Source organism: Mustelus asterias, chromosome 9 (genome assembly GCF_964213995.1).
Source record: "Mustelus asterias chromosome 9, sMusAst1.hap1.1, whole genome shotgun sequence".
Taxonomy (NCBI): Eukaryota; Metazoa; Chordata; class Chondrichthyes; order Carcharhiniformes; family Triakidae; genus Mustelus; species Mustelus asterias.
In genome coordinates, this window is record NC_135809.1 from 77,784,227 (window position 1) to 77,809,014 (window position 24,788).

Consider the following 24,788-nt stretch of genomic DNA (forward strand, 5'->3'; position numbering starts at 1 on the left):
AGTCTGTGTGTGTGTGTGCGTGCATACATTTTTGTGTATTCTTGTGTGTCTGTCTCTGTGTTTCAGTTTCTTTAGTGCTCCTCTGTGTTTCTGTTTGTGTGTGTGTCTGTGTGTGTCTCTGTGTGTTTGTGTAACTGTGTGGCCAGTGTTATTAAGCCCTTAATGCCAGTGGGATCTTCCGGTCTTGCCGATGTGAACAGAGATTTCAATGCCTCGCTGGCCCCATGAGAGAACCCATGCATGTGTATGAGTCTGTGTTTTTCTGTCCAAGTCCATGCATTATGGTCTCTGTGTTCTCAGTATGTGCTTCTGTGGGTGTATGTTTCTGTGGGCCCATGCATGCACATGTTTCTGTTTGTATCTATGTGCTTATGTCTCTATTGTGTTTCTGCCTGGATGTGTGTGTGCCTATGTGTGATTGACACTAATATCAGCTGGAATATCAACTAGATGAAATGGTTAGATGAAGAGCAGTGGGAGGAGACTTTCATGGAAGGCAGTTGGGTGAAATGGCTTGTTTCAGTGCTGTAGGCTCAATATAATACAATCTAATATTTCACTCAATATCAACCCAAAGAAATAATGTGGAAGAAATTCTAATATCTAAGAATTCTGTATCTGGGGAAAGTCAGAAATGATCAGTAGACTGAATGTGATGGGATTACTGCACTGATCTGTGCTGGATCTGCCTTAGGAACTGGCTCAGTTCTGATGTAGAGCTATTAGGAACCAAAAGGTGGAAGTGAAGGTCTCTTGTAGTATTCTGATTTGTGGAGATGAAACCCCATCTCCTTTATTTGTTAAATCTACAGCTGCAAGGAATTGGGAGAACAAAGGAGGGAATGAAGAAAGGTCACATAATACCCAAGAGTTTGCAACTTGGATCATCGATTTATCCAATTTCAAATTCTAACAGAGTGCTGATGTCCAACATCTCCTGATGTTCCACATAAGAGGGGTCTAGGATGGACCTTTAATAAGATGTTCAATGCTCTGATTTAGCAAGTAAGTAACTTTCATAATCATCCCTCTTGACTGTTCATTGCATAGCTTATCTTTTTCATTGGCCTGCATGGAACTGCCAGTGGTTTTGTGGCTGATTCAGTGAGCTTGGGTGGTGATCCTGGGATCAAGTCCCCTGGCCCCTGACCCTGCCAGAGCTGGCAGTGTCAGTGGGACGGTATGTCCTTGGAAGGGCAGGTGGCTTCATGCTCCACTTTGGTGGAGAGAGAAACATCTTTCCTCTGCTGTTTGCCTTTCTGTGGGGAGTTAACCAGGCACAGTTGGGGAGGAAAGGGATTTCTACACAGAATATTGGAGTGAGAGGAGTGGAGCATTTGGAGGGGAGGATTGTTGCAATAAAGAAAGTTACACAGTTGGGCAGGGCAAGGCTAGGGAAGTGAGAATTCTAAATTTTAAATAGGGCGAAATCCTGAGCCTGCGTTCGCCATCTTCAAGATTGCTGGTAGGAGCTCAAGATCCAGGAGTTGCAGTTCTTGCCAGCGAGAATGCGACTTTGGATCTTCCCCATCCCTCGCCGGTGACTTCATCAGGTTCAGGCCCACATGCATTTTCAATATTAACCTGTCCTCTCACCATAACTTGACCCCTTGCCATATCTTTAAACCACGTTGACTTGACGTCACGTGGGCGTGGTTTACAACAGGTTCACACAGACGTAAATCTGTGATGGGGGTCTCCCCAGGGGTGCAAAGGGGCATGGAGGACATAGCCAGGCAGTGCCAGCCTCACAGTATCAACCTGTGCCAAGGGGCATTCCCCAGTGGGAGCTCCAATTGGGGGATGGTGGAGGGGGTTAATGCAGCTGTGGTTGTGGGCTGAAAGCACTCCAACAAGCAGGGGTGCTGGATGCTGGCAGTGTGCATTGTGAGGGTAGGGGTGTGCCAGCTCTGACTATGGGATGGTGGGCGGGGGGATGGAGAAAGGGCTGGTGATCGCTGGGAGGGGAAGAAGTGACTGCTGATCATGAGGGTGGAGAGTATGCTTGTTCTGATCAGGAGTGGGAAGAGGTACCCCTGAGACCTCAGTGGTGGGGTGGGGGGGGGGGGGGTGTTTATTGTAGATCCGAAGATCTGATCAGGGCGCCCTTTAAAGATGGTTCCCAGATCTCTGAGCAGCTGAATTTTGCTGGCGTGTTTAAGCCCCGTTCCCCTCTATGACGGTGTGAATCATGACCCCTTGATGTTCTTTGGCAGAGTGTGGCAGAATCTGCAGAGAAAACTGACTGGATTCTCTGGAGAGAAACACACCAGTTTTCCAGCCAGAAACAACACTCTAATTTTTGGTAAGATTTTGCCCTTAGTGTGGGATAAGACACATGCAGCAGAATTTTAATTGAGCTGAAGCTTATGTAGGGTGGAAGGTGGGAGGCCAGCAGAAGCATTGGAATAGTTGTCTGAAGATACCAAAGCCCAGATGGTTGAAGGTTTCAGTAGATGGACTAAGGCAGGGCCAAGGGGGGAGTGAGGACAACCTTATAGAGATAGATGTCATCGATGTTGCTAATAGAGAGGATGTGAGATACGAAATTCAACTTCGGATCAAAAAGTATGAAAGGTATAAGGTTACAAATAGTTGATCGTTCACCTGACATAATGACCAAGTGGGAGAAGAAATTATTGACACGACATCAGAGCTTGTGTAGAAACCAAAATCCATTCACAAAGTTCTGCTGAAGGAAATTGCATCATCCAAATCTGACGACACAGGAGCAGTGGAGTTGGCTAAGAGAGATTATGAGGACTGGCTGCATTGACTAATTTTATGTTCTCTTGAGTACAGAAGATTAAAGGGTGATCTAATTGAGCTGTTTAAGATTATTAAAGGAGGGTAGATAGAACACTGACATCTACCCAACAATGTGGAAGATTGCCCAATTTTGGTCTGTCCACAAGAAGCAGACAATTCCAACCTGCCAATCGCCACCTCCACTCTGTGTCAGCAAAATGATGGAAGGCATTGCAGACAGGGCTATCAAACGGCTCACTGATGCTCAGTTTGGATTCTGCCAGGGTGACTCGGTTTCAGGCCTTATTACAGTCTTGGTCTAAACATGAACCATAATCTAGAGGAGAGTTAAAAGTGACTTTCCTTGACATTAAAGTAGAACTTTACTGAATGTGGCATCAAGGAGAACGAATATAACTGAACTCAGTGAGAATCAGGGGAAAAACTCCTCATTGACTAGAGCCACACCTAACACAAAGAAAAATGCCTGTCATTGTTGGAGGTCAATCATCTCAATCCCAGGACATCACTGCAGGGGTTCCTCAGGGAAGTGCCCTGAGTCCAACCATCTTGTGCTGCTTCAACAATGACCTTCCTTCCATCAAATGGTCAGAGTTCACTGATGATTGCACAATGTTCAGTACAATTTGCAACTCCTCAGATACTGAATCATTCACATTCACGTATCACTCATTGTCCTGGAGCAGGGCAGTGAATATTTAAACAGCTCTCAGAAGACATGTCTAGGTTTGATATGATAGTAAGAGCTCTTGAAAAATACTTTGGTCCAAAGGAAAGTATGATGGGTCAAATGATATATACTACACCAGAGATGCCAGGGAAATGGTAATCCCATGAAATAATATGTGGCAGCTATGTGGGAGCTGGCTTCCACGTGTACATTTGGCACATTAACCAATGAACTAAAGTGTGACACGCTGAGAATGTGAAGCTCAGCTCTGTCCCAAAACCCTGCTCATTTATTTTCCCCACTCCTGTGAGGAAACGGTTTCTTCAGCAACACATTTTAAGAACCAAAAACAGTGCAGTTGGAGAAATAACAATAGGGAAACACCAAGCAATGAATTGCATACTTGAAATGAGGTACCAATAAACATTTATTAGATTTTTTCTGTAAATTTATATAACACCAAAAATACAGCACAAAGTGAAATAATCCCATTGTGTGTCACTTTCCTTCAATTATACAAAGAATGTAAGTTTGTACACGAGGACCCAACAGCAATTTCACAAAGTATGACAGTATACAAAAGATCAGAAAATCTTCTATATAAAATGGTGAAGATAGAGATGTTTATCTGCACGTGGGTCTTGACACAGGAAGTCAGCTATAACCATATGTGTAACTCGCAATCCCATTCAGTGCACCCTGTACTGACCAATTCTGTATGCAGAAAATGAAGTAAACCAATTTGGCCATCAGTTAGCCAATGCTGAGACATAGCAGTCACAGAAAATGGGAGTCCACTTATTGGTAATGGGGCAACATGGAGATTGTAGATGAAGGAAGACTGGTAACAGAAGGGATGGGCGAAGAGAAGGTGGAGGAGGGGAGAAAGGAAATGGATGGGACTGAGATTCTGTGAGATTGTGCTGGAATATTGCTAGCAGCTGTAAGACCAGAACATAGGAGCAGAAGTAGGTTATTTGGCCCATCAAGTCTACTCTGTCATTCGATGAGATCATGACTTATCTGATATGATCATCCTCAACTTCACTTTCTTGTCTTATCCCCATAACCCTCGATTCCCTCACTGATTACAAATCTGTCTTTCTCAGCCTTGAACCTACGTAACGACCCACCCTCCAGAGCCTTCTGCAGTAAAGAATTCCACAGATTCACTATCCTTGGAGAGAAGAAATGTCTTCTCATCTGTCTTAAATGGGCAATCCCCTTACTCTGAGATCCTATATGTATTAATAAGGTCACTTCTTATTCTTCTAAACTCCAACGAATACAGTCCCATGAGAAGATGATGCAAATATTTTACAGTGGATGTGCCTTTTAGAAAGTGGATTAGCCAACTTTTGGTCTTTAGTGAATTTGCCCCTAAGTAAGGTGGATTACCTTTAAGCATATTTACCTCGAAAGGTTTTTACTGTAACATTGATTATCATCCTATTTACCCCTCAGTGTTTAACGTAGCACTGCTTATTGTCATATTTACCCCTCAGATGCAGTTCATTGTAACAGTGATGTTATTCTTCAGGATATTTATTAGGATATTGATATCATTGTATTAACTGTCAGAATGGTAGGTTACAGGAAGTCTTGTTTATTGCAGTATTAATTGCACCATCCACCCCATTGTATTCACCCAGAGAAGGTGGATTACTCATCCTACTTTTAATTTTGATACCTATTGGAGAGTGGAATGTCTTAATGATCCTTTTTTTCCCCCTGAATTTATACCTCAAGAGGGTGAATTACTCTCATTCGAGATTCTGACATTTTAATCCTTGGGTTGGGGAAATGAATCTAACCCTGATGTTTCTGGTTATGGTGACTCCACATCACTCTTGTTGCGTGATTGCTTTCATTGTACTTTTAGCCAATGGAAGTCCCGTGATCTGTGCTTCAGGTAGGAGCAGAAATTCACTGGTATCTATTGCTTCTTTCCTGTAGAATCGAGAAATCCAATGCAAGTGTAAGTGACACTATGAAGAATGGTTTGCACATATGGATAAAATCCAAAATTGGCTATCCAAAAGAAAGTCACTGAATGGTCTGTTGGTGTGATCCCAGTAAGAAGTCTCACAACACCAGGTTAAAAACCAAAGGTTTATTTGAAATCTCCAGCTTTCAGAGCGCTGCTCCTTCATCAGGTGAGAGAAGAGGTTGGTTCACAAACCCACAGCATATATAGGCATTCACCTCAGTCCAATGCTGGCATCTCCACATCATGGTGTGACCCCAGGCAGTGTGACTGATTTACTGGCAAGCTGAGGGCATTAAAAAGCTGCCTATTCTTTTAATGGGATGAGATACATGTTACACTTAGAGCTGACTTCCTCTGAAAATACCGCGCTTTCTGTTTAAGGTATTACCATGTCACTTACGTGCACAACACTCACCATGGTTACATACCAACTGTAAACTTACAGATTTGCCCGGCTGTCCCACACAACCAAGTTGGGCCGCACACAAACACACACCAGTAAATCAGGTTTGATTTGCAAACAAAACAGCAAAGTATTTACATTGCAACAGCTGTAAAGGAAAAATGTGACAATTGCAAGGAATAGACATCCACCTCCACCTTCTCCCTACAGAAATTTCTCCATCAAGGGCACTTTCCTTCTACAGAGGACAAAATTCATTAGAATAGCCACTGTGTGTTAACCCTTGACCTCTTTCCTAACTCATACTGCGTTTATACTGGTCTGAAAGAAATTGCATTTACACAGCACTTGCCACAGCCACTGGACGTCTCAAAGCTCTTTACAGCCAATGAAGTACTTTCAAAGTGCACTCACTGACGTAATGTAGATATCTAAGCTGGGTTCAGGGAATGCTGGAGTCTGTCTAACTTGTAGTTACTGGCCTGAGCTGGGTTCAGGAGAGGTTGGAACCCGTCTATCTTGTAGTTACTGGCCTGAGCTGGGTTCAGGAGAGGCTGGAACCCGTCTATCCTGTAGTTACTGGTCTGAGCTGGGTTCAGGGGAGTCTGGAACCTGTCTATCCTGTAGTTACTGGTCTGAGCTGGGTTCAGGAGAGTCTGGAACCTGTCTATCCTGTAGTTACTGGTCTGAGCTGGGTTCAGGGGAGGATGGAGTCTGTCTATGCTGCTGCGAGTGAGGTCACTGTGACAGGACTGCCCAGCTTGTCCTGTTAAGCCTTTGAGCGCTGGCCATGTCTCTTCTCATCAACATTTAAGAGGTGGTGGCTGAAGGGGCCGGGGGGGGGGGGGGGGGGGGGCATTGCGGGTTGCTAGTTGTGAGAAGGAGTGAATAGGCAGATTGACCAACAAACAGGACTCATCCACCAGTCAGAGAGCTTGTTTGCTTTCCAAGGGTGGATGTATATGAGAGAGCTGGTGTTGGATAGTTGGAGGCTGGTAGTTCTGTGATAAAGCTTTCAGGAATCTGTCTCACCAGAGTCATTGATCTTAATGCTATGGAAACACTTAAATGGGAGATCTGGTGATCTTGGGCTTCCCACTCTCCCCAAGCAGTTTTATCTCCAGTCTACTCTGGTGTTGCATTGCACCCCAAGCAATGTCAAACAGTCTGAGCTTCCCTCCTCCAGTGAATCCCACACTTCAATTCCCCAGAGTCAGTTGGGGTCAAAGCATCAGAATTGTCTGATGATATTAGTGAATTCTTCACTGTAGCAATACCTAATGCTGCCACGTAAATGCCCCTTTGATTGGGATACATCAGTACGGAGGCCAAACAAAATGGGTGGCTTTTCACTAAGCACTTAAAGTTAAGAAGGAGATTGAAGAAAGAGAGAGACTAAGTTAACCTCGATACAATAACACTGAGTCACATCGTTCTATCTCCTACAGGCTGGTCACAGCAGCAGAGAGGCATAAATCCACTCGGGGATGTGATCTGAGAGAATATGTCGTTTATAGATTCAAATCTGAACGAAGGACCTCGGAAGCTACTTTGAATAGCAATGTTTCACCATGCCATCTGATCAAGGGTGCTAATGGTGTCTAAAGGCATTACAAATCAAGTTTATTTTAAAATCAACATTAGACTTGTACTGTAAAAGTAAAGTTGCCATAGTCCCAGACGACCATAGGTTGCTCTTCCCTTTAAGGGGGAGAGTTGATGGGTGCTGATTTAATCTGAGGATCACCACACCTCAGGCGATTGGCAAGGTTGAGAAAGCGAATAACCTCAGCGGGTACGGGAATTGTACCCACGCTGTTGGTGTCGCTCTACATCACAAACCAGCAGTGCAGCCAACTGAGACTGTACATTAGAACTCCACTGCCACCCAGCACTGAGGCATCTTTCTAAGCCTTATCACTTATGGAGAGTATAAAGAAAAGTTAATGCCTTTAGAAGAATTGGCAGCAACAATTATCAGCTTCCAGTTTATTTGGTGAAGAAAATTAGGGAAAGATGTATTCTGCTCTCAAAGGTTATGGAATGCAACATATGCATAGTAACTGAGGTAGCACTGCCCTGCTACCCTTTTCTGTAGATTTGATTCTGTAGGGAGAATCTCCCTGATCATCTCTTTGTTAATTAAGGAAAATCCAGGCCTGCAAACCAAGTAGTAAGCTGCGTGCACTTCAACACTGAAGTAGAAGGATCTGCAGCTAGAGATTTAGATCGCCATGTCCACCCCACAAGAGCCCAGATCAGCATTCCAATCATTTGTAGAGAATCTTTCCAAACTTGTACCTCTTTTCTAAAAGACAGTGAGACATCACTGAGGCCAGTGCCTCAGAGTGGGTGGTTCCCCGAGTGCTACATGCCCCATCTTTACAGGGTGGTATTACCCTGCCTGCCAGGTTCTTACAGATCTCCCAATATTCTCCCTCTGCCCCGAATGGGAATACAAATGAACATCAATTAACTCCTGGCCGGGCTGCACCAATCACCCACCTGACAGCTATCCCTAGCTGACAACACTGTTCAAGACCAGCTGGTGGTTGGCACCAGCCTGTTTAACCGCTGAGTGCGTGGCAGCAGTGTCATATTCTAACTGCCCACAGAGATGGCAACACTTTTCAATCGCTGGAGGTGGATGCAAAGTGAAGATAACACCCGGCGTGAGCTGATGATCCTGTCTTTCTCCATTCTCTCGAGTCCTGGTCAGCAGTCATTCCAATCACCTCACAACCCACACGGTCAGCTCCTCTGGATCCCCAATGCACTGCATTTCTCAGTCAGTTATTGGTTTTTAGTCACAAAAAAAAACTACACCTGCGACGTTTTGCTATCAAAATACATATAAAGCTCTCTTAGGGGTTTGGAAAGCTGATGTTAAGAGTTATGTGAGCATACAAAAGTTATGTCAAAATGTAAGAACAATTAACACCCAGTGTTGCCCGATTGTTTCAATGTGCACTACTTTTCATGCAAGGTTTACATTAAACACAAGTGTACAAGATTAAATAACAGTCCACAAGTAATACAACAGCTCAAGGAGACATTCTGAGAAAATAGAAAACCAGTTAACACCAAACAACAAAGACCCAACTGGATCCTTAAAAAGCCATTTGCTTCAAGGATTGATACCTGGAAACTTATTCCAATGACTCATTTCATCTGTGAAATCTCTCAGCAAAGGATTTTAACACTGATTGTACAGATTGTAATATATTCTTACCTGTCACACATGATGAACAATACTGCTTTAAAAAAAAAATCACAACCCACCCCCAGCGCATGAGGATACCTTTCAGTTAACCAGGACAGTGTGTGTTGGGTTATGTGATCCTTGCATTTATATTTGCCAAAGATATCAGGGGAAGACATTCTAGAGACATACACCCTCTCTCATTGCTTCATATTTAAATAGTTCCCTGCCCTCTCCCAGGACATAGTGCATCATGTGGCAATGTAGTGAATTTTGCAAAAACTTGGACATAAGGTTGTGGTCGTCCATTGCGCTGAAGCGAAAGGCAATGTCTGAGGAATGGATCACGCAGAGACATTATTTATTTAATGCTTTTAGCCAGTAGCAGATGCATGTGACTGATAGGTTCCAACAGTAGTGGCGCCTTAACCACCCACTGGATCCAATGCCAGATTGGTTGCCATGTAATTACAAGGGATCAGTGGTCGAGTGGGACAAGGCAAAAGATTCACCTCTTTCACTAGCTCTAAAGACTTGGTAGTTAACTCATTCCTTAGCTGAATAGGATCACAGCGCTTCCAGTGTTCCAGTAGCAGGGCAGCTTTGCTGATTCCAGCCAGGCTATGTATATAACATGAATTATCTATGTATTTTAATGGGATTATGTAACCTAATATTGGCTCAGTAAAGATCTGGCACCAAAACATTCTTAATCCTGCAAGAGGCACTGTTTTATTAAAGGAGCGGTATTTTGGCTCATCTGAGAGCTATCATCTCATTGCAAATTTTGGATGATATCTTAATGCTGAAATAGTTTGCTGATATTCAAAGGTAGCTTTTAACCTCAGCACTGCTCCAGTGATCTGGAGTCTGTTGTCATATCTCAGCTTCATCCTCTTGGAATAAGTCTATTTGGCCACATGATTGGCCCCATCAGCCTGGTGCCTGGGCTCTGTTCTCAGCATTATCTAGGCGGTCGTAGAGCATAAATGGGTCAATATAGAAAAGAAAGGTCTGGTGCAGAGGAAGGCTTTTTAAATATCTGAGTCAGGAACAACCTTTATGCTTGCTCCCCCTGCTGGAATGTTTAATTCTATCCACTCCCCCCTCACCTAGATCTCTGAAAGAAGCCATGCTGGTGTTGAATATTCAAAAAAAATGTCCACAACCTTCTAACAAGCTGAAATGGCAAGAGGACACCTTCCATTCAAAATTTGCAGGGGGAGTCACGTGGAACTGGACTGGTATTGGGCTAGCACCGTTATTATGCCCCCCACCACTCCATTGACAAGCAATCAACTAGGGGAGCTACTGTGCCGAAATGAGGCCTTGGTCTGTGAGGTACCTCCACAGCCTTGCCTGTTGACCTTGCTGGTTGGCATTGCTTGTTAGCCTTGCCTGTTGGTCAATGCTGATAGTTTGCAGCACATTTCCCAGCACTACCCATCACATTATGTGGCAGGTTCTGCTCAGAGGTCATTTCTGACTTCAAGAGAGTTGGGATGAGGGGTAGTACATGACATCATTGCTGGACTAATGCACTTGTGGATTTTACTAATGGCAGTAACGTGCATAAAGCCAGACCATGTCCCTGAGAATGGCCAATCCCAAGTAGTTAGGCCAAAAACTGTGCTTAATAGTAATACTAACTGTGCGATTTTGTAAAATCCAACATGGTAGATAGAGAGCTCAAAGTCCAGGATGTGCAGTCAAGGCCTGCCCTGTGACATGAGCATGAACTGAACAGCCCACGCAATTCTCAATCAGGTCAAAGACTGGGGATAACAGGGAAAGGGAATGTTTTACAAACTGGATGTGCATTGGCTGCAATTCTTGTGCTTTGATTGATGGATTTGGTTTTACCAATGGGGCTCCACACGCACTCCCTCCTCTTTCCCACTTGACTGTTTGGAAATCTGAAAGTACAGTAACTGGTAAACCCCGAGCTAAATCCACTTTCCCAGCGCCAGTATTTACTATTCGGACCTTACGCTAACCACATTTAGATAAAAGAAAAAAAAATGGATTTTGATGCGTTATTGTTTTGTTGCCTGTCGGATGAATGATTTCAGCGGAACTGAGTTTCGGGAGTGGGGGGGCTCATGGGTGAAGGGATTAGGTATCCCTCTCTCCTCAGCTCTCCTGGTTCCATGGTTCTTCCTCGACAATTGTGTACTCGGCAGCTGTGCCATTGTTGGCTTTGGTCACCTGGAAGTAATTAGGAGGGAAATCTAACTCAAGGGAGCAAGGCACTTGATAAAAAAAAGATACATAGGAATCAAGAGAGTGAAAACAAACTCAAGATGCATGCTGACACCCCATTTCCTGTTGTACATTCAACCAGAATTGGGGTTTGCTAAACTAGAATTGTCACAAAGAGGACACAAAACACCTCAGTACAAAACCTATGGGGAGTAATTTAATCTATGGGTAACAGTGTAACACTGGTGATTGTGGATCAGTCACACATTAAACATCTTTCCCAGTTTTTAGTTCAGACTAAAATTTGGGAATGATGCATAACTAGTGGTTGAATTTATATCAACAATATCCTCACATCTTGAGGTCATCTCTCCGTTATTCAATCTTTCAAAGCTTCAAAAAAAACTCAAATCCACTTCACAGTGTCACCTTGTCACTTCTGTTTGTTAACCCCATGTTTCTTTTGAGGCCTGGATTCAGGCCTCTGCTGTCAGGCACACATGCCTAACTTCGAATGATACTTGCCTAGGTCCATCATCAGACAGTGGGGCCTACAGCACAGTCAGAACAGCCCTGTTGATTTCTCTTGCTTCCTTGCAAGTTGCACTCTCCAGCTGGTGCAAGCAAGACAAAGAACAGGGGACATCAAACTGTGCCTTGCCTTCTCTTTCTCTCTCTCTCAAACTCTACTTAGAGTACTGCACCTGAAACTGTGAAGCATTTTCTTTGAGCATGTTAAAAATTCAAAAACATAAATTTGACTAATTTCCCTAAATAAGGTTGCACACCCCTGATTCCAGCCCCATGCCAAACAAAACTTATTTCATGAACTCATTTCAGCTCAGGTATTATTCATGTCAGTAACATCTATACATTGTCAAGACCAAATATGTCAGGTCATATTACAGTCCCAACTGTACAGTGGTTGCTGCCTTTGTTGAATGTTTGCTGAAAACTATGTAGCTATTTGTTAAATTGTAGCTCCCTTCTATTGGACCATGGTCAGCTAGGTTTGATGTTAACAGTGACAGAAAGATCTGTATAGCTCTGGTGGTATTGCAGTCTGCTAGTCACTGCTAAAGTAGTGAAACTACCACAAGCCCAGTGGTGGGAGGAACACTGTCCAGATGTGTTATATATTGTTGACTGTGTATATAAAAAGGTTTGGTTTCTTCTGTTGTGTATCAATTTTGTTTCAATTGGGGGTTAATGGGGGACTGGAAGACATTAGGTGGTCTCCTTGTAATCCAATGCGAAGTCATTGAGGAAGTGAGGGACTGAAAATAGGCTGATTGGATCTCCTGAAAATCAAAATTCTCCCAGAGAAGGTGAAGTTAAATGTTTATGTTCTAGAGGACTTGCTGCCTGAATGAAGTAGATCATTGTATTTATGTAGCACCTTTATGACTCAAGACATCCCAAAATGTTATACAGTGTTTGGGATTCCCGTTCTTTTTTCTACAGTGCTGTAGGCTTTTTAATATCACTTAAGAGGAAAATCAGAGCCTTGTTTGAACATCTCACTTGAAAGACAGTACCTCCGATAGTGCAACCCTCCCTCAGTACAGCACTGGAGTGTCAGCCTAGATTATGCACTCATGTCTCTGGACTTGGATTTGAATCCACAACCTCCTGACAGCTGAGCCACCACTGACACTTTTATAAGAAAATAAATCTTTAACTCCAAGTGCATTCAGCAATGCAGTAAAATTACAACACAAAATGATCCCAACCCCATATCGAGATTTGTCATTGGAATTATTCTTATCAGGGTGGGTTCCACATATTAATATCAATCCACTATTTTGGAGATGGGTGGGGGTGGGGGGGTGTAGGATGTGGGGAACCTACATCCCCTCAGGCACCATAAAATTGATTGCTTGCAAGGAGAAATTGAGCTGAAGTGAATTTGAGTTTATTTTGTAAAATAAAAAATGGTTTTAGTTCCTTTTGGCTGAATGTGAGGCTTAAAGTCTCATCCTGTTCCTTCTTCACAAAGCTCTGAAGCTTACAGTCTAGTGAAGGAGGTCTAGCAAAGATGCTGGGATGCTCGATCCTCTCTCTCCTCAGCACATGCACACGACTCCCAAGAGACAGAAATAGCAAAGATATCACGGGAAAACACATTCATCAGTACACAGAAGAAGCCAGCGGATGAAATGAATAGACAAGGACAGACTGTAGGAATACAACCATTTACCTCACAGACATATTAACACGACAAATGCTTGTGATGAACATAATCTTTGCAACAACAGTCCCTATACCCCAAAACACCAGTCTGTCCAACAGGACTTCATTATGGTTAGGAAGCAGAATCACCGGCTCTCACCTCTGGTGGCTGTGCTTGTCTCATTTACACTAAATTAGGTGGAATGTTTTACAAATGAGATCCCTACATGCAGCTATTTGCACTGAGTGTTTCAGGACTGCAGAGTTCATGTCGCTCAGCTTCATTGATTTTGGTAAATGCTTTCCTGACTTTCCTCGGGGATTTGCTAATCATTCCTAACATGTCTGAGTCTTTACAATTGCACAATGTTCAAGTTTATTCAAGCTGTGTGCTGATTTCTAGAAAACAATCCAGATTGCACCCGTATTGGTCACAATCAGAGCCGAGTGAAATGTAAGATGCAAATCCTTCACTTTCAGAACACAAGAGGGAAAGATTTCGTCAGGTTACTGTGAGTGACAAAAACTCAGAAAATTCTCACCTTCCCTATTTGTAAAAAAATATAAAAGTATTTGTTTTCACTAGAATTACTGTCTGGTGGAAATCTTGTTAACACAAGGGCTGCCATATAACTCCCCTATCAAATTGGATGGGAGAGGGTTGTGGGAGGTAGGGGGTTAGTGGGGGTAAGGATTTAAAGACTTAAAATGGGAAACATGGCCCAACACAACACACAAGCATAAACTTGCTATTTATACTGTGGTGGATATCAGGATGCCCACAAGAAGCAGGACACCCAAATATAATTTGTAAATCGAGTTCCCGCATCACATGGGAATGGGAAAGCTTCCAACTTCACAAGCTAAATGCCTTGCTTCACCATCATGGGGGATAGGGAGGTAGGGAGGAGCAGAAATATTCCCCTGGGCCCATCAAGGAACGCTTCAGCACCCAAACGTCTGACTATGGCCTCTTTCACTAATCAAAGACCCCCTTCCCCAATGTGCCAAAACCCTTATCGTCAATTCTCCCACCCTCAATCATTGACCCCCTTCACTACCAATCATTGAGCCCCCTTTCTCCTGATGATTGATTCCTACAAACACCTGCTATCCCTCAATATAGAAAAAATCCCTGCCCCGTTCACTTACCCCCTTAAAAAACTGACCCCCCCAACCCCCGTCACCTTAACCTGATTACAGATCCCCATCCAAGAGCACTGACAACCTACCCCAATCACCATTCCTCCATTCCTAACCAATAATCCCTCTCATTAACTGACACCCTCTCCCCTCCTGCCCCCCCCCCCAGCTTTGGACTCCCTCAGTCTTCATCACTGACCCCTCAGTTGCTTTTTCTGATCCACCCCTACTCAATCACTGACCAATAACCATTCCCTTTCCCAACCAGTGACCTCCTGATTGTTGGACTGTTCCTCTATGGTTTGGGCTGGTCCTCATAGAAATCATAGAAACCCTACAGTGCAGAAGGAGGCCATTCGGCCCATCGAGTCTGCACCGACCACAATCCCACCCAGGCCTTACCTCCCATATTTTACCCACTAATCCCTCTAACCTACGCATCCCAGGACTCTAAGGAGCAATTTTTTTAACCTGGCCAATTAACCTAACCCGCACATCTTTGGACTGTGGGAGGAAACCGGAGCACCCGGAGGAAACCCACGCAGACACGAGAAGAATGTGCAAACTCCACACAGACAGTGACCCGAGCCGGGAATCGAACCCGGGACCCTGGAGCTGTGAAGCAGCAGTGCTAACCACTGTGCTACCGTGCCGCCAATAGGTCAGGTTATCAACCTGCCAGGAGTAGACTGATAATGAGACAGTGTCTTGAAATTTGGCTCAACTGGACTTCACAAACTCCGTCAGAATCTTCAGCAATTTTCACTTCCCATCACCCTCCTTCAGGTATTGGGTTCCTGTGGAAATCACCTTCCCTGCATGCCCCCCCACTCCCCTGACAGCCACCACCACTACCACACCCCCCATACTCAGTGATTTAAACAGGTCTGCACTATATGACTGCTGCTTTAGTCCCAGTTTTCGTGCTGGATGAGTTGCAACATTAGAAACGTTCACCAAGTAATTGATTACAAAGTGAGTTTAGACTCTTGGTTCCTCAAACTCAGTGTTTAATGATGTTGAGCACAGCCCCTGATGTCTAGATGTGAGAATTACCCTTTTGCTAGTCTATTGTTGTTCTTTGGTTTATCCTGAAAGGTACACATCCGTCCCTTATCTTCAAAACCTTCCCCTTCCTTTCTATTTCAACTCTAAATGGAAAGGAAATCTGTCAATCAGCATCCTGCCAGACATCCAGGAGACAACCATGCTGCATCTAAAGTCTTTCTCTTAAAAAATAACCAACAGGGTTCCAGGATGGCAGAGGCAGGTATAATGCAGGCAGTCAATACTGTTTAGGGGCCAGGTGAGGCTTCCTAAACTGCTTTAAATAGATGTTCAAAGACTGTAAATTGCCAATGCCTTTCAGAATGTTCCAGTTTTTGTAGCTCAGTACACGAATGCCCTCAAGCTCAGGAGAAGACTGACTATTTCCGTTTACAAAACTCTGTGGGACTAGGGGTGAAAAGCAGTGAGTAACTACTGCCATTGTACTAAGTTGATCCAGAGGCTAGGAGACCATTATTAAAAGTTCCTGTTGCAAATCCATTGCAATATGCCTTCTCCTTTCATTGCCAAGGGACTATTAGGCAAAGGCCCTGGCATTAAGGGTATAAAACATTTGGATAAGTTAAGCATGCAGTTTATCATCAATCAGTGCAAAAATACTTTATAATAAATGTATTTCACCTATAAATCTACACAATTCTTTCTCAGAAAGTTGTTTGGGATGTGACATTAAATTCAGTGTCTGAGTGTCAGACACCACATGGAAACTGCTGCTCCCTTGTTGCTTTATGGATTTTCTGAATGTTCTAGCCACTGTGAGAGTTGGGGTATATGTTGACTGCTATGACAAACAGTTGGAAATGGAGACAGTGGGATGGAGAGAGGCGGTGTTAAATGCAGGTCTCAATGTCAGTATATGTGAACTGTACCTTGCCATCTTCCACTTGCATGGAGTTGTTGCCTGAGTAATTGTTCGGGTTTGAGTTATTTTCCTGGAAGGTTTTTGTGCCATCCTGCGTCAAGACTGACTTGATATATTTTTCATTATCACCCCGTACATGCTGGGCGTCGAGGTTAGCCAGTTCCTCCTTCGATAGATGGTAGACAATGCCAGCTCCAAATGAGTCACCGACCACGTTCACAGAGGTCCTCATCCGATCTCTGCAGGCAGGCAAAAGACAAAGTCAGCTACTTCAGGTTCCCATAACAACCAGGCCTGAGTTAACCCAGCCACCTCAGGTTGCTGCATTCACACACACAGACACACAGAGGCAGGCACCTGATACAGTGGAATGGATCAGGCTGAAGCTCCCCATGTTATCAGACAGATGAGACATCACTATGTTAAAGTTAAAGTTTATTTATTAATCACAAGTAAGGCTTACATTAACACTGCAATGAATTTACTGTGAAATTTCCCTAGTGTATGCATAGTGTTCTACAGGGGTACTGTGAGCATTTAAAAATAATGACCTGCATTTCACCACCTCAGGACATTGAATAATGCTTCGCAACAAATAGAGTCATTTTGAAGTGTAATCACTGTGGTAAAAAATGTGGCAGCCAATTTGCACACAGCAAGTTCCCACAAACAGCAATATGATAATTACCAGTGTTAGGGGCCAGATCAGAAACTCCTAGGTATATTATGGAGTTAGCCTAGACCCTAACTTTAGGTGTTTTGCTCCAGGCATGATTTCATTGACCCACTAGGAAGCTTTTCTCAAAATAAACCTTACTTAAGAACACAGTTAAAATATAACAAAAAGAATTAGCATAACTTTCACCAATTAAAATACTTAAACATGACAAAGTACAACAAAGTATAATTCTTAACAGCTAGCTATCTATATATTTCCAACTGAAGGCGGCAGTTCATAGACATAAATGCCTTCTTCAGAACCAGTTAGCACCAAAAACCAATATGCTCATGTGGAATGCCTGGGTTTCCAGCCTTTTAACACCTCCACACAGAGATCCAGACAGCAGTTTCCAGAGAAGGATACATAGAACTTCAGAGAAATAAGCCTAGTCTCTGGCAGATCCCAGTCTCCAGACTTCAGAGACTCAGAGCTGCTTCTTCTTTCCACAGCTCACAAAAGCAACTGAGCCTGATTTCTCTGTGTAAGCCTAGCTCCATCCAGTTACCTGACATTACTGTCAATCAATTCAATCAAATTCTACTCTACAAAATCCCAGGGGAAAACACTAAAAACAACATAACAGTATTAGACAAGATTAACACAAATAATTAGGAGAAATTATGCTGCTGCAGTAACAATACAGGGCTGCTGGTACAGACAAAATGACATCGATAATAAATTTCCAGCTGAAACAATGACGCAACATGATTTCACATTTTACTGTAACAAATGACTTGAAAATTGACTGAACGCTCATTAGTTATCACACATCGCACTCTCCACAGAATTAGTTATTGTAGCAAACTGTCCAGCTGTTGCTCCTAGCTTCCAATGGATTCCAGTGTTCACCAAGTAGATTGCATGAGCATCTCCAGGTGCTTGCCTCAGTTTTCAGAGAGTTCCTTAAATTCACCACCAGCAAAAAATCCTGCGCTAATTATTCACGGTCACCGTCTCTCTCTCTCTCGCTCTCGGTCACCGTCTCTCTCTCTCTCACAAGAAACAGGACACAAATACATTTCTTAAAGGCCCAGTATCGTCACAACAGATAATGTGCATTTCGATTATGGTTGAGAGATGAACATTAGACAGGATACTTGGGCATAATTGGTGAGAAATTTAGAGTACATTATTAAGGAAGAGATTTCAGAATACTTGGAAATGCATCGTAAAATAGGGCAAAGAGAGCATGGTTTCATCAAGGGGAGGTCATGCCTGACAAATCTGTTAGAATTCTTTGAGGAGGTAATGAGCAAGTTAGACAAAGGAGAACCAGTGGATGTTATCTACTTGGATTTCCAGAAGGCCTTTGACGAGGCTGCTGGTAAGATAAGATGTGGAGATGCCGGCGTTGGACTGGGATAAACACAGTAAGAAGTCTCACAACACCAGGTTAAAGTCCAACAGGTTTATTTGGTAGCACAAGCCACAAGCTTTCGGAGCGCTGCCCCTTCATCAGGTGAGTAGGGGCAGCGCTCCGAAAGCTAGTGGCTTGTGCTACCAAATAAACCTGTTGGACTTTAACCTGGTGTTGTGAGACTTCTTAGTAAGATAAGAGATAGTGTTAGAGGCAATGTACTAGCATGGATAGAAGATTGGTCGACTGGTAGAAGGCAGAGAGTGGGGATAAAAGGGTCCCTTTCAGGATGGCAACCAGTGACTAGTGGAGTTCTGCAGTGGTCAGTGTTGGGACCACAACTTTTCACTTTATACATAAATGATCTAGATGAAGGAATTGATGGCATTGTGGCTAGGTTTGCAGACGATACCATGTAGGCAGTGGGACAGGTAGCATTGAAGAGGCAGGGAGGCTGCAGAAGGACAGGTTAGGAGAGTAGGCAAAGAAGTGGCAGATGGAATACAACGTAGGAGAATGTGAGATTCTGCACTTTGGTAGAAAGAAAAGAGGCATAGACTATTTTCTAGATGGGAGAGAAATTAGAAATCGAAAGTGCAAAGGGACTGGGGAGGCCTAATTCAGAATTCTCAAGGTTGACTCGCAGGTTGACTTGGTAGTTAGGAAAGCAAATGCAATGTTAGCATTCATTTCGAGACGACTAGAATACAAAACCAGGCATGTACTGCTGAGGCTTTATAAGGCTCTGGTGAGACGACATTTAGAATATTGCAATTTTGGGCCCCATACCTAAGGAAGGAGGTGCTGGGTTTGGAGAGGGTCCAGAGGAGGTTTATGAGAATGATCCCGGGAAAGAAAAGCTTGGCATATGAGGAGCATCTGAGGACTCTGGGCCTGTACTCAATGGAGTTTAGAAGGATGAGGGGATCTCATTAAAACTTACAGAATAATGAAAGGCCTGGATAGAGTGGACGTGGGGAAGATGTTACCATTAGTAGGAGACTAGGATCCGAGGGCACAGTCTCAGAGTAAAGGGACGACCCTTTAGAACTGAGATGAGGAGGAATTTCTTCATCCAGAGGGTGGTGAATATGTGGAATTCATTGCCACAGAAGGATGTGGAGGCCAAGTCATTGAGTATATTTACGACAGAGATAGATTGGTTCTTGATTGGTAAAGGGATGAAAGGTTACGGGGAAAAAGTGGGAGAATGAGGTTGAGAAACGTATCAACCATGAATGAATGGCAGAGCAGACTCGATGGGCCAAATGGCTTAATTCTGCTCCTATATCTTATGTCTATGACACCACTGTGTTTCTTCAAAATGAACATAAGGACTAGGAGCAGGAGTAGGAAATCCAGCCCCTCGAGCCTGCTCTGCCAGTCAATACAGTCATGGCAGATCTCATCTCGGCCTGAAATCCACTATTTTGGCTGCCAATTCCTTTAAGATCCTAGAATGTAGGCCATCAGGCATTGGGGACTTGTCAGCCTTTAATTCCATAGGTTTGCTCAGTACTTTTTCTTTTGTGATGGCGATTTTTTAAGTTCCTCCTTTTCAGCAGCCTCTGCAATTTTCTATTACTATTGAATGCTTCTAGTGTCCTCCACCTTGCAAACCAAGACAAAATATTGATTTAGTGTCTCTGCCATTTGTGTTCCCCATTATTAACTCCCCCAGTTTCATTCTCTAAGGGACCAACATCTATGTTAGCTATTCTCTTTCTTCATATCCGTTTTTATATTTTGTGCTAAATTTCTTTCATAATTTACCTTTGCTCTTTGTATTGCTTCTCCAGTAACCCTTTTTGGTGTTTGAAAGTATTCCAATCCTCCAGCCTGCCACTGATCTTTGCAATGTGGCATGCCTTAGTTTTTGCCTTTATCTTCCCTTTAACCTCCTTACTTAACCACAGATATATTCTCTCCCTCTTACAAATGTTCTTCCTCTCTGGAATTTTTTTAGTTGAGAACAATTGAATATTTCCTTAAATATCTGCCATTGTTCATCCACCTTTATTCTTTTTGCCCAGTCCACTAAGATCCAATCTGTCCTCATGCCTATGTAATTACTTCTGTTTAACATCAGAACACTAACGTGGAATTCAAAGTTATTGTCCTTAAGCTGAATTTGAAATTCAATCATGCAATGAACACTTTTCTGTAGATGATCCTTTACTATAAAATCATTAATTAACCCCATCTCATTACATAATACTAAATCCAAAATAGCCTGCTTCCTGTTTGGTTCGTCAACATGTTGCTCCAAGAAACAATTTCAAAAACACTCTATGAACTCTCCCTTGAGGCTATCCTTGACAATTTCATTAATCCAGCCTCTAAGGACATTAAAATAACCCATGATTATTGTCATATTTTCTTACAAGCACCTAGTATTTCCTGCCTAGTTTATGTATTCAAGATCTTGGGAGTTGGGATTGAATCCACATCTCCTTTCATAGGTGAAAATGCCATCACTGAGGCAATACTGACATGACTTAATGTGTTCATGGAGGATCAGGAGATGACTTATTATAGTCTCAACATTTATTTCAGCAAGTAAAAGCAGGACATCATGCATCTTATGATTTCAGAAGCATGAAACTTGAAATTTGAAAGGAACTGAACAGAGTTGTGAAATAGAACTAGGGGAATGTGGATGTGTCTGATCCAAATACAGAACTGGGAATGTAGATGTGTCTAATGCAAAAACTGGACTGGGAACTGGGGGAATTTTGATTTACCTGATCTGAATACTAAGTTGGGAACTATGCAGACTTGTTCAGGTCAAACTTGTATGCCTAGGACAGCTGACTGAATTCCTTGGACTGAAATGCAGCCAGCTCTGCCAAATTTACTGTAATCGACCTCAAAACGTTTGAGGGTGTATTCATGGACACCTTCCACTCCCTCCTCACAATTAACTCTGCCACTGGAAGAAACACTTTGCTTTCAGTCCTCAGAGTGGGACATCTGAATTCCAGTTAAAGTGTAGCTCTGATGTTAGCCAACAGCTTTTTAAGAATAATGGCTCTGGAGTGTTCCAGCCTCCCGCTTCTGCTGCTCCTAGGTCATCACTTGGAACATTGTCAAAGTATGCCAATAAACAGTGAAAGTTGATTGCTGTGGTCAACACATTTCCATGCAGCTACATAGAAAGTCTGAGAATTCTTGGGACAATATTGTTCAGTTGTCATCATTAACAAGCACAAAGGCACAAACATGTTGCAGTAGACTCCACGTACCACTAGTTCAGCAATCTTATTATACCACACAAGATAACACTGCACTCTGAGCTAATGGGGCCGTATATCCACAGCAGCTACATCCAGTCCATTAGTGATCGGATGCATTCCTCTGGGACAACTGGTATTGGCTTTAAAAGCAGCTCAGCCCATAATAAAAGGCACAAGAATAGGACTTCAAGTTTTGGAGAAAAAAATTAGGAGAAAAATAAATCAACCCAAAGGATCTGAATGAAATTTTCAACAGAAGCATTTTTACTTACAGGAGCCAATCAACAGCAACAAGGAGACTGATGTCTTGTGTGGGAAGGCCAACAGCGGTGAGAATCAGCAGCATGGTGACCAGGCCTGCACTCGGTATACTCGCAGCTCCAACGCTGGCCAGGGTTGCAGTCAAACTGTGAAACAAACAGAGAGTCTCTTTATTGGAGAGATTGGAAAGTGGGCCACTGTAGGACCAGGGAATCTCTATCTCTTGTTTTAAATCATTTTGTTTCTGTGATTGCCCTCATTGTCACCTGAGTTTCAGCTATCTTGTTGACTATTTTGTCAGCTGGAAGGTTCTGGTCTAATCTGTTGGTTTGCTTTTTAGGCATGGCCTATCCAAGGATGAAATTGTTGCCTCTGCTCCAGGGTGTAATTCCCATTTCAACATCCTGTGAAGGCCAAAGGCTGGAGTGCACTTGGTGTAAAAGTGATCTAGCAGTCCACAGCCAGATCTGCCCTAACTACCTCACTCCTATCCAGCCAAATCATTTTATTATTTATTCCCCCAGTTCTGTATTTGAATTAGACATATCAAAATTCCCCCAGTTCTAAATTCTGTTTTTGGATTAGACTCATGAACATTCCCCCAGTTCACAGGTCATGTTTCCCTCAGTGTTTAAAATAATGATAGAATAGAATCCCTACATTGCAGAAGGAGGCCATCTGGCCCATCAAGCCTGCAACGACAACAACCCCACCCAGCCTCTTTCCCCATAAACCCACATACTGACCTTCATAACCCTGACACTAATGGACAATGTGGCATGGCCAATCAACCTAAAACACACATCTTTGTTACATATAAAGGGAAACTACATAAACATGTGAAGGAGCAAGGTTATTTGGATAGAGTTAGATGAAATGAGACTCAAGTGTAATTGCCATGAGTGCAAAATTTATATGATAGTTATGTTTAAAACTGCCTGCCTCTCACAGGATCTGCCTGAAGACAAGCCCATGTGATTTCATACTAAATCTGCCCAGAGACAAACCAGTGCGATCTGTTTATTATGGAGACTGAAACTCAATTGAAACTTATTTAAATCCAGCTGTGAATCCTAACACTTGGACACCAAGGAAGTTGGAGCTGTCCTAACTGCTACCAGACTCTGAGGGTCAGTCAGACTGAGGGTTTTAGGAAGAAGACTCAAAACAGGTGCAGTGATACAAGACAGGATAAAAGGACTGTTTTTGGTAAGGATGGAATCCCTGTTGAAAGAAACAAGGATTGTAAACAGTAGGCCACAGAATCTCCAGAAGGTATGTTACAATGGGAAGCCCATTAGATTATGCTCAGAGGGTTGAGTGCAAGGAATTTTGTTTAAAAGGACACTGGAAGATTTATCCTGGTGAAGCAAGGAGAAGGGATTCTGTTCAAACTGGGAGGTGTATTGGACGTTAAACTCACAACTACATGCCGAAGGAGAGCGCAATGTAATGTATAAACATGGCATCAGGTTATACGCTGTTTTAAAGGGTTATTAGGGAAATAACTTTTCAGTAGTTTAGTGTATTAGTTGTCTATTACATAATGTATAGTCACTTTTCATTTTAGTTTATTACAGTCAAAGCCATAAAATGTGAAACCTTGTTGTCTAATAATCCTTTAAGACGGCCATTGGAAAAATCATCTCTTGGTGAAAGCTATCAATCTCCACGAGGATCATAACAAATTGGGTGCCTCCAGCGGGACACAAATCCAAAGGCTGGTGAACAGGTGCCCTGGCAATAGTTAGAGCTTAAACAAACAAGATTTCAAAGTTACGTCTGACGTATTCATTGAAAAGCAAACATGGTTACATTCAATGTTGAAATGCTTCTGGAAAGGGATGCCCCTTCTATGAATGCCTTGTCACCATCAACAAAGATTAATTCAAAGGTGGTGGCAAGGATCTAAGGGTAGATTTGAAAGTAGGGGCTAAAAAGCAGAGATTGTTGAAAACCTGAACCAGACTTGGGAATTCAATGTGAATAAAATACATAGTTCTGGTCAACTGATGCACAAGCTAATGGAGGGATGAATCTAATTGACTGAATTGATGTTTCGCTATTTTACACTGGAAAGAAGTAAAGAACGCACCTCACTGTAACGATTTGCCCAGCATCCAAATGCACATTGTTCATCTGTGCAATAAATATGGCAGCCACAGCCTCATAAAGAGCTGTTCCATCCATGTTGATAGTCGCTCCAACAGGAAGAACAAAACGAGTCACTCGCTTGTCAATGCCCAGGTTTTCTTCAAGGCAGCGAAATGTAACTGGCAGAGTCCCAGCACTGAAAAAATAAAGGAACCATCAGATCAATCAAACTTCAGACAACAAACTACACCACCAGCTTCATAACCAAATACAACAAACCACACCATCAGCTTCATAAACAAATACAACAAACCACACCATCAGCTTCTTAACCAGAAACACAACAAACCACACCATCAGCTTCATAACCAGAAACACAACAAACCACACCATAAGCTTCATAACCAAATACAACAAACCACACCATCAGCTTCTCAACCAGAAACACAACAAACCACACCATAAGCTTCATAACCAAATACAACAAACCACACCATCAGCTTCATAACCAGAAACACAACAAACCGCACCATCAGCTTCATAACCAAACACAACAAACCACACCATCAGCTTCATAACCAAACACAACAAACCGCACCATCAGCTTCATAACCAAACACAACAAACCGCACCATCAG

The 24,788-nt window shown here is 42.9% G+C and overlaps 1 protein-coding gene across 1 annotated transcript in view; it reads right to left on the bottom strand.

Annotated features, from left to right (window-relative positions):
• Positions 1-11,117: 11,117 nt before the first annotated feature.
• LOC144499144 (excitatory amino acid transporter 2-like) overlaps positions 11,118-24,788 on the bottom strand; it is a 148,691-nt gene continuing 135,020 nt past the window's right edge. Inside the window, exons 8-11 of the mRNA XM_078221224.1 lie at positions 24,152-24,346; positions 22,068-22,202; positions 16,489-16,720; positions 11,118-11,242 (exon numbers count right to left, since the gene is read on the bottom strand). Of these exons, the coding sequence (XP_078077350.1) occupies positions 11,168-11,242; positions 16,489-16,720; positions 22,068-22,202; positions 24,152-24,346 (637 nt within the window). The 3' untranslated portion in view covers positions 11,118-11,167. The remainder of the gene's footprint in view (positions 11,243-16,488; positions 16,721-22,067; positions 22,203-24,151; positions 24,347-24,788) is intronic.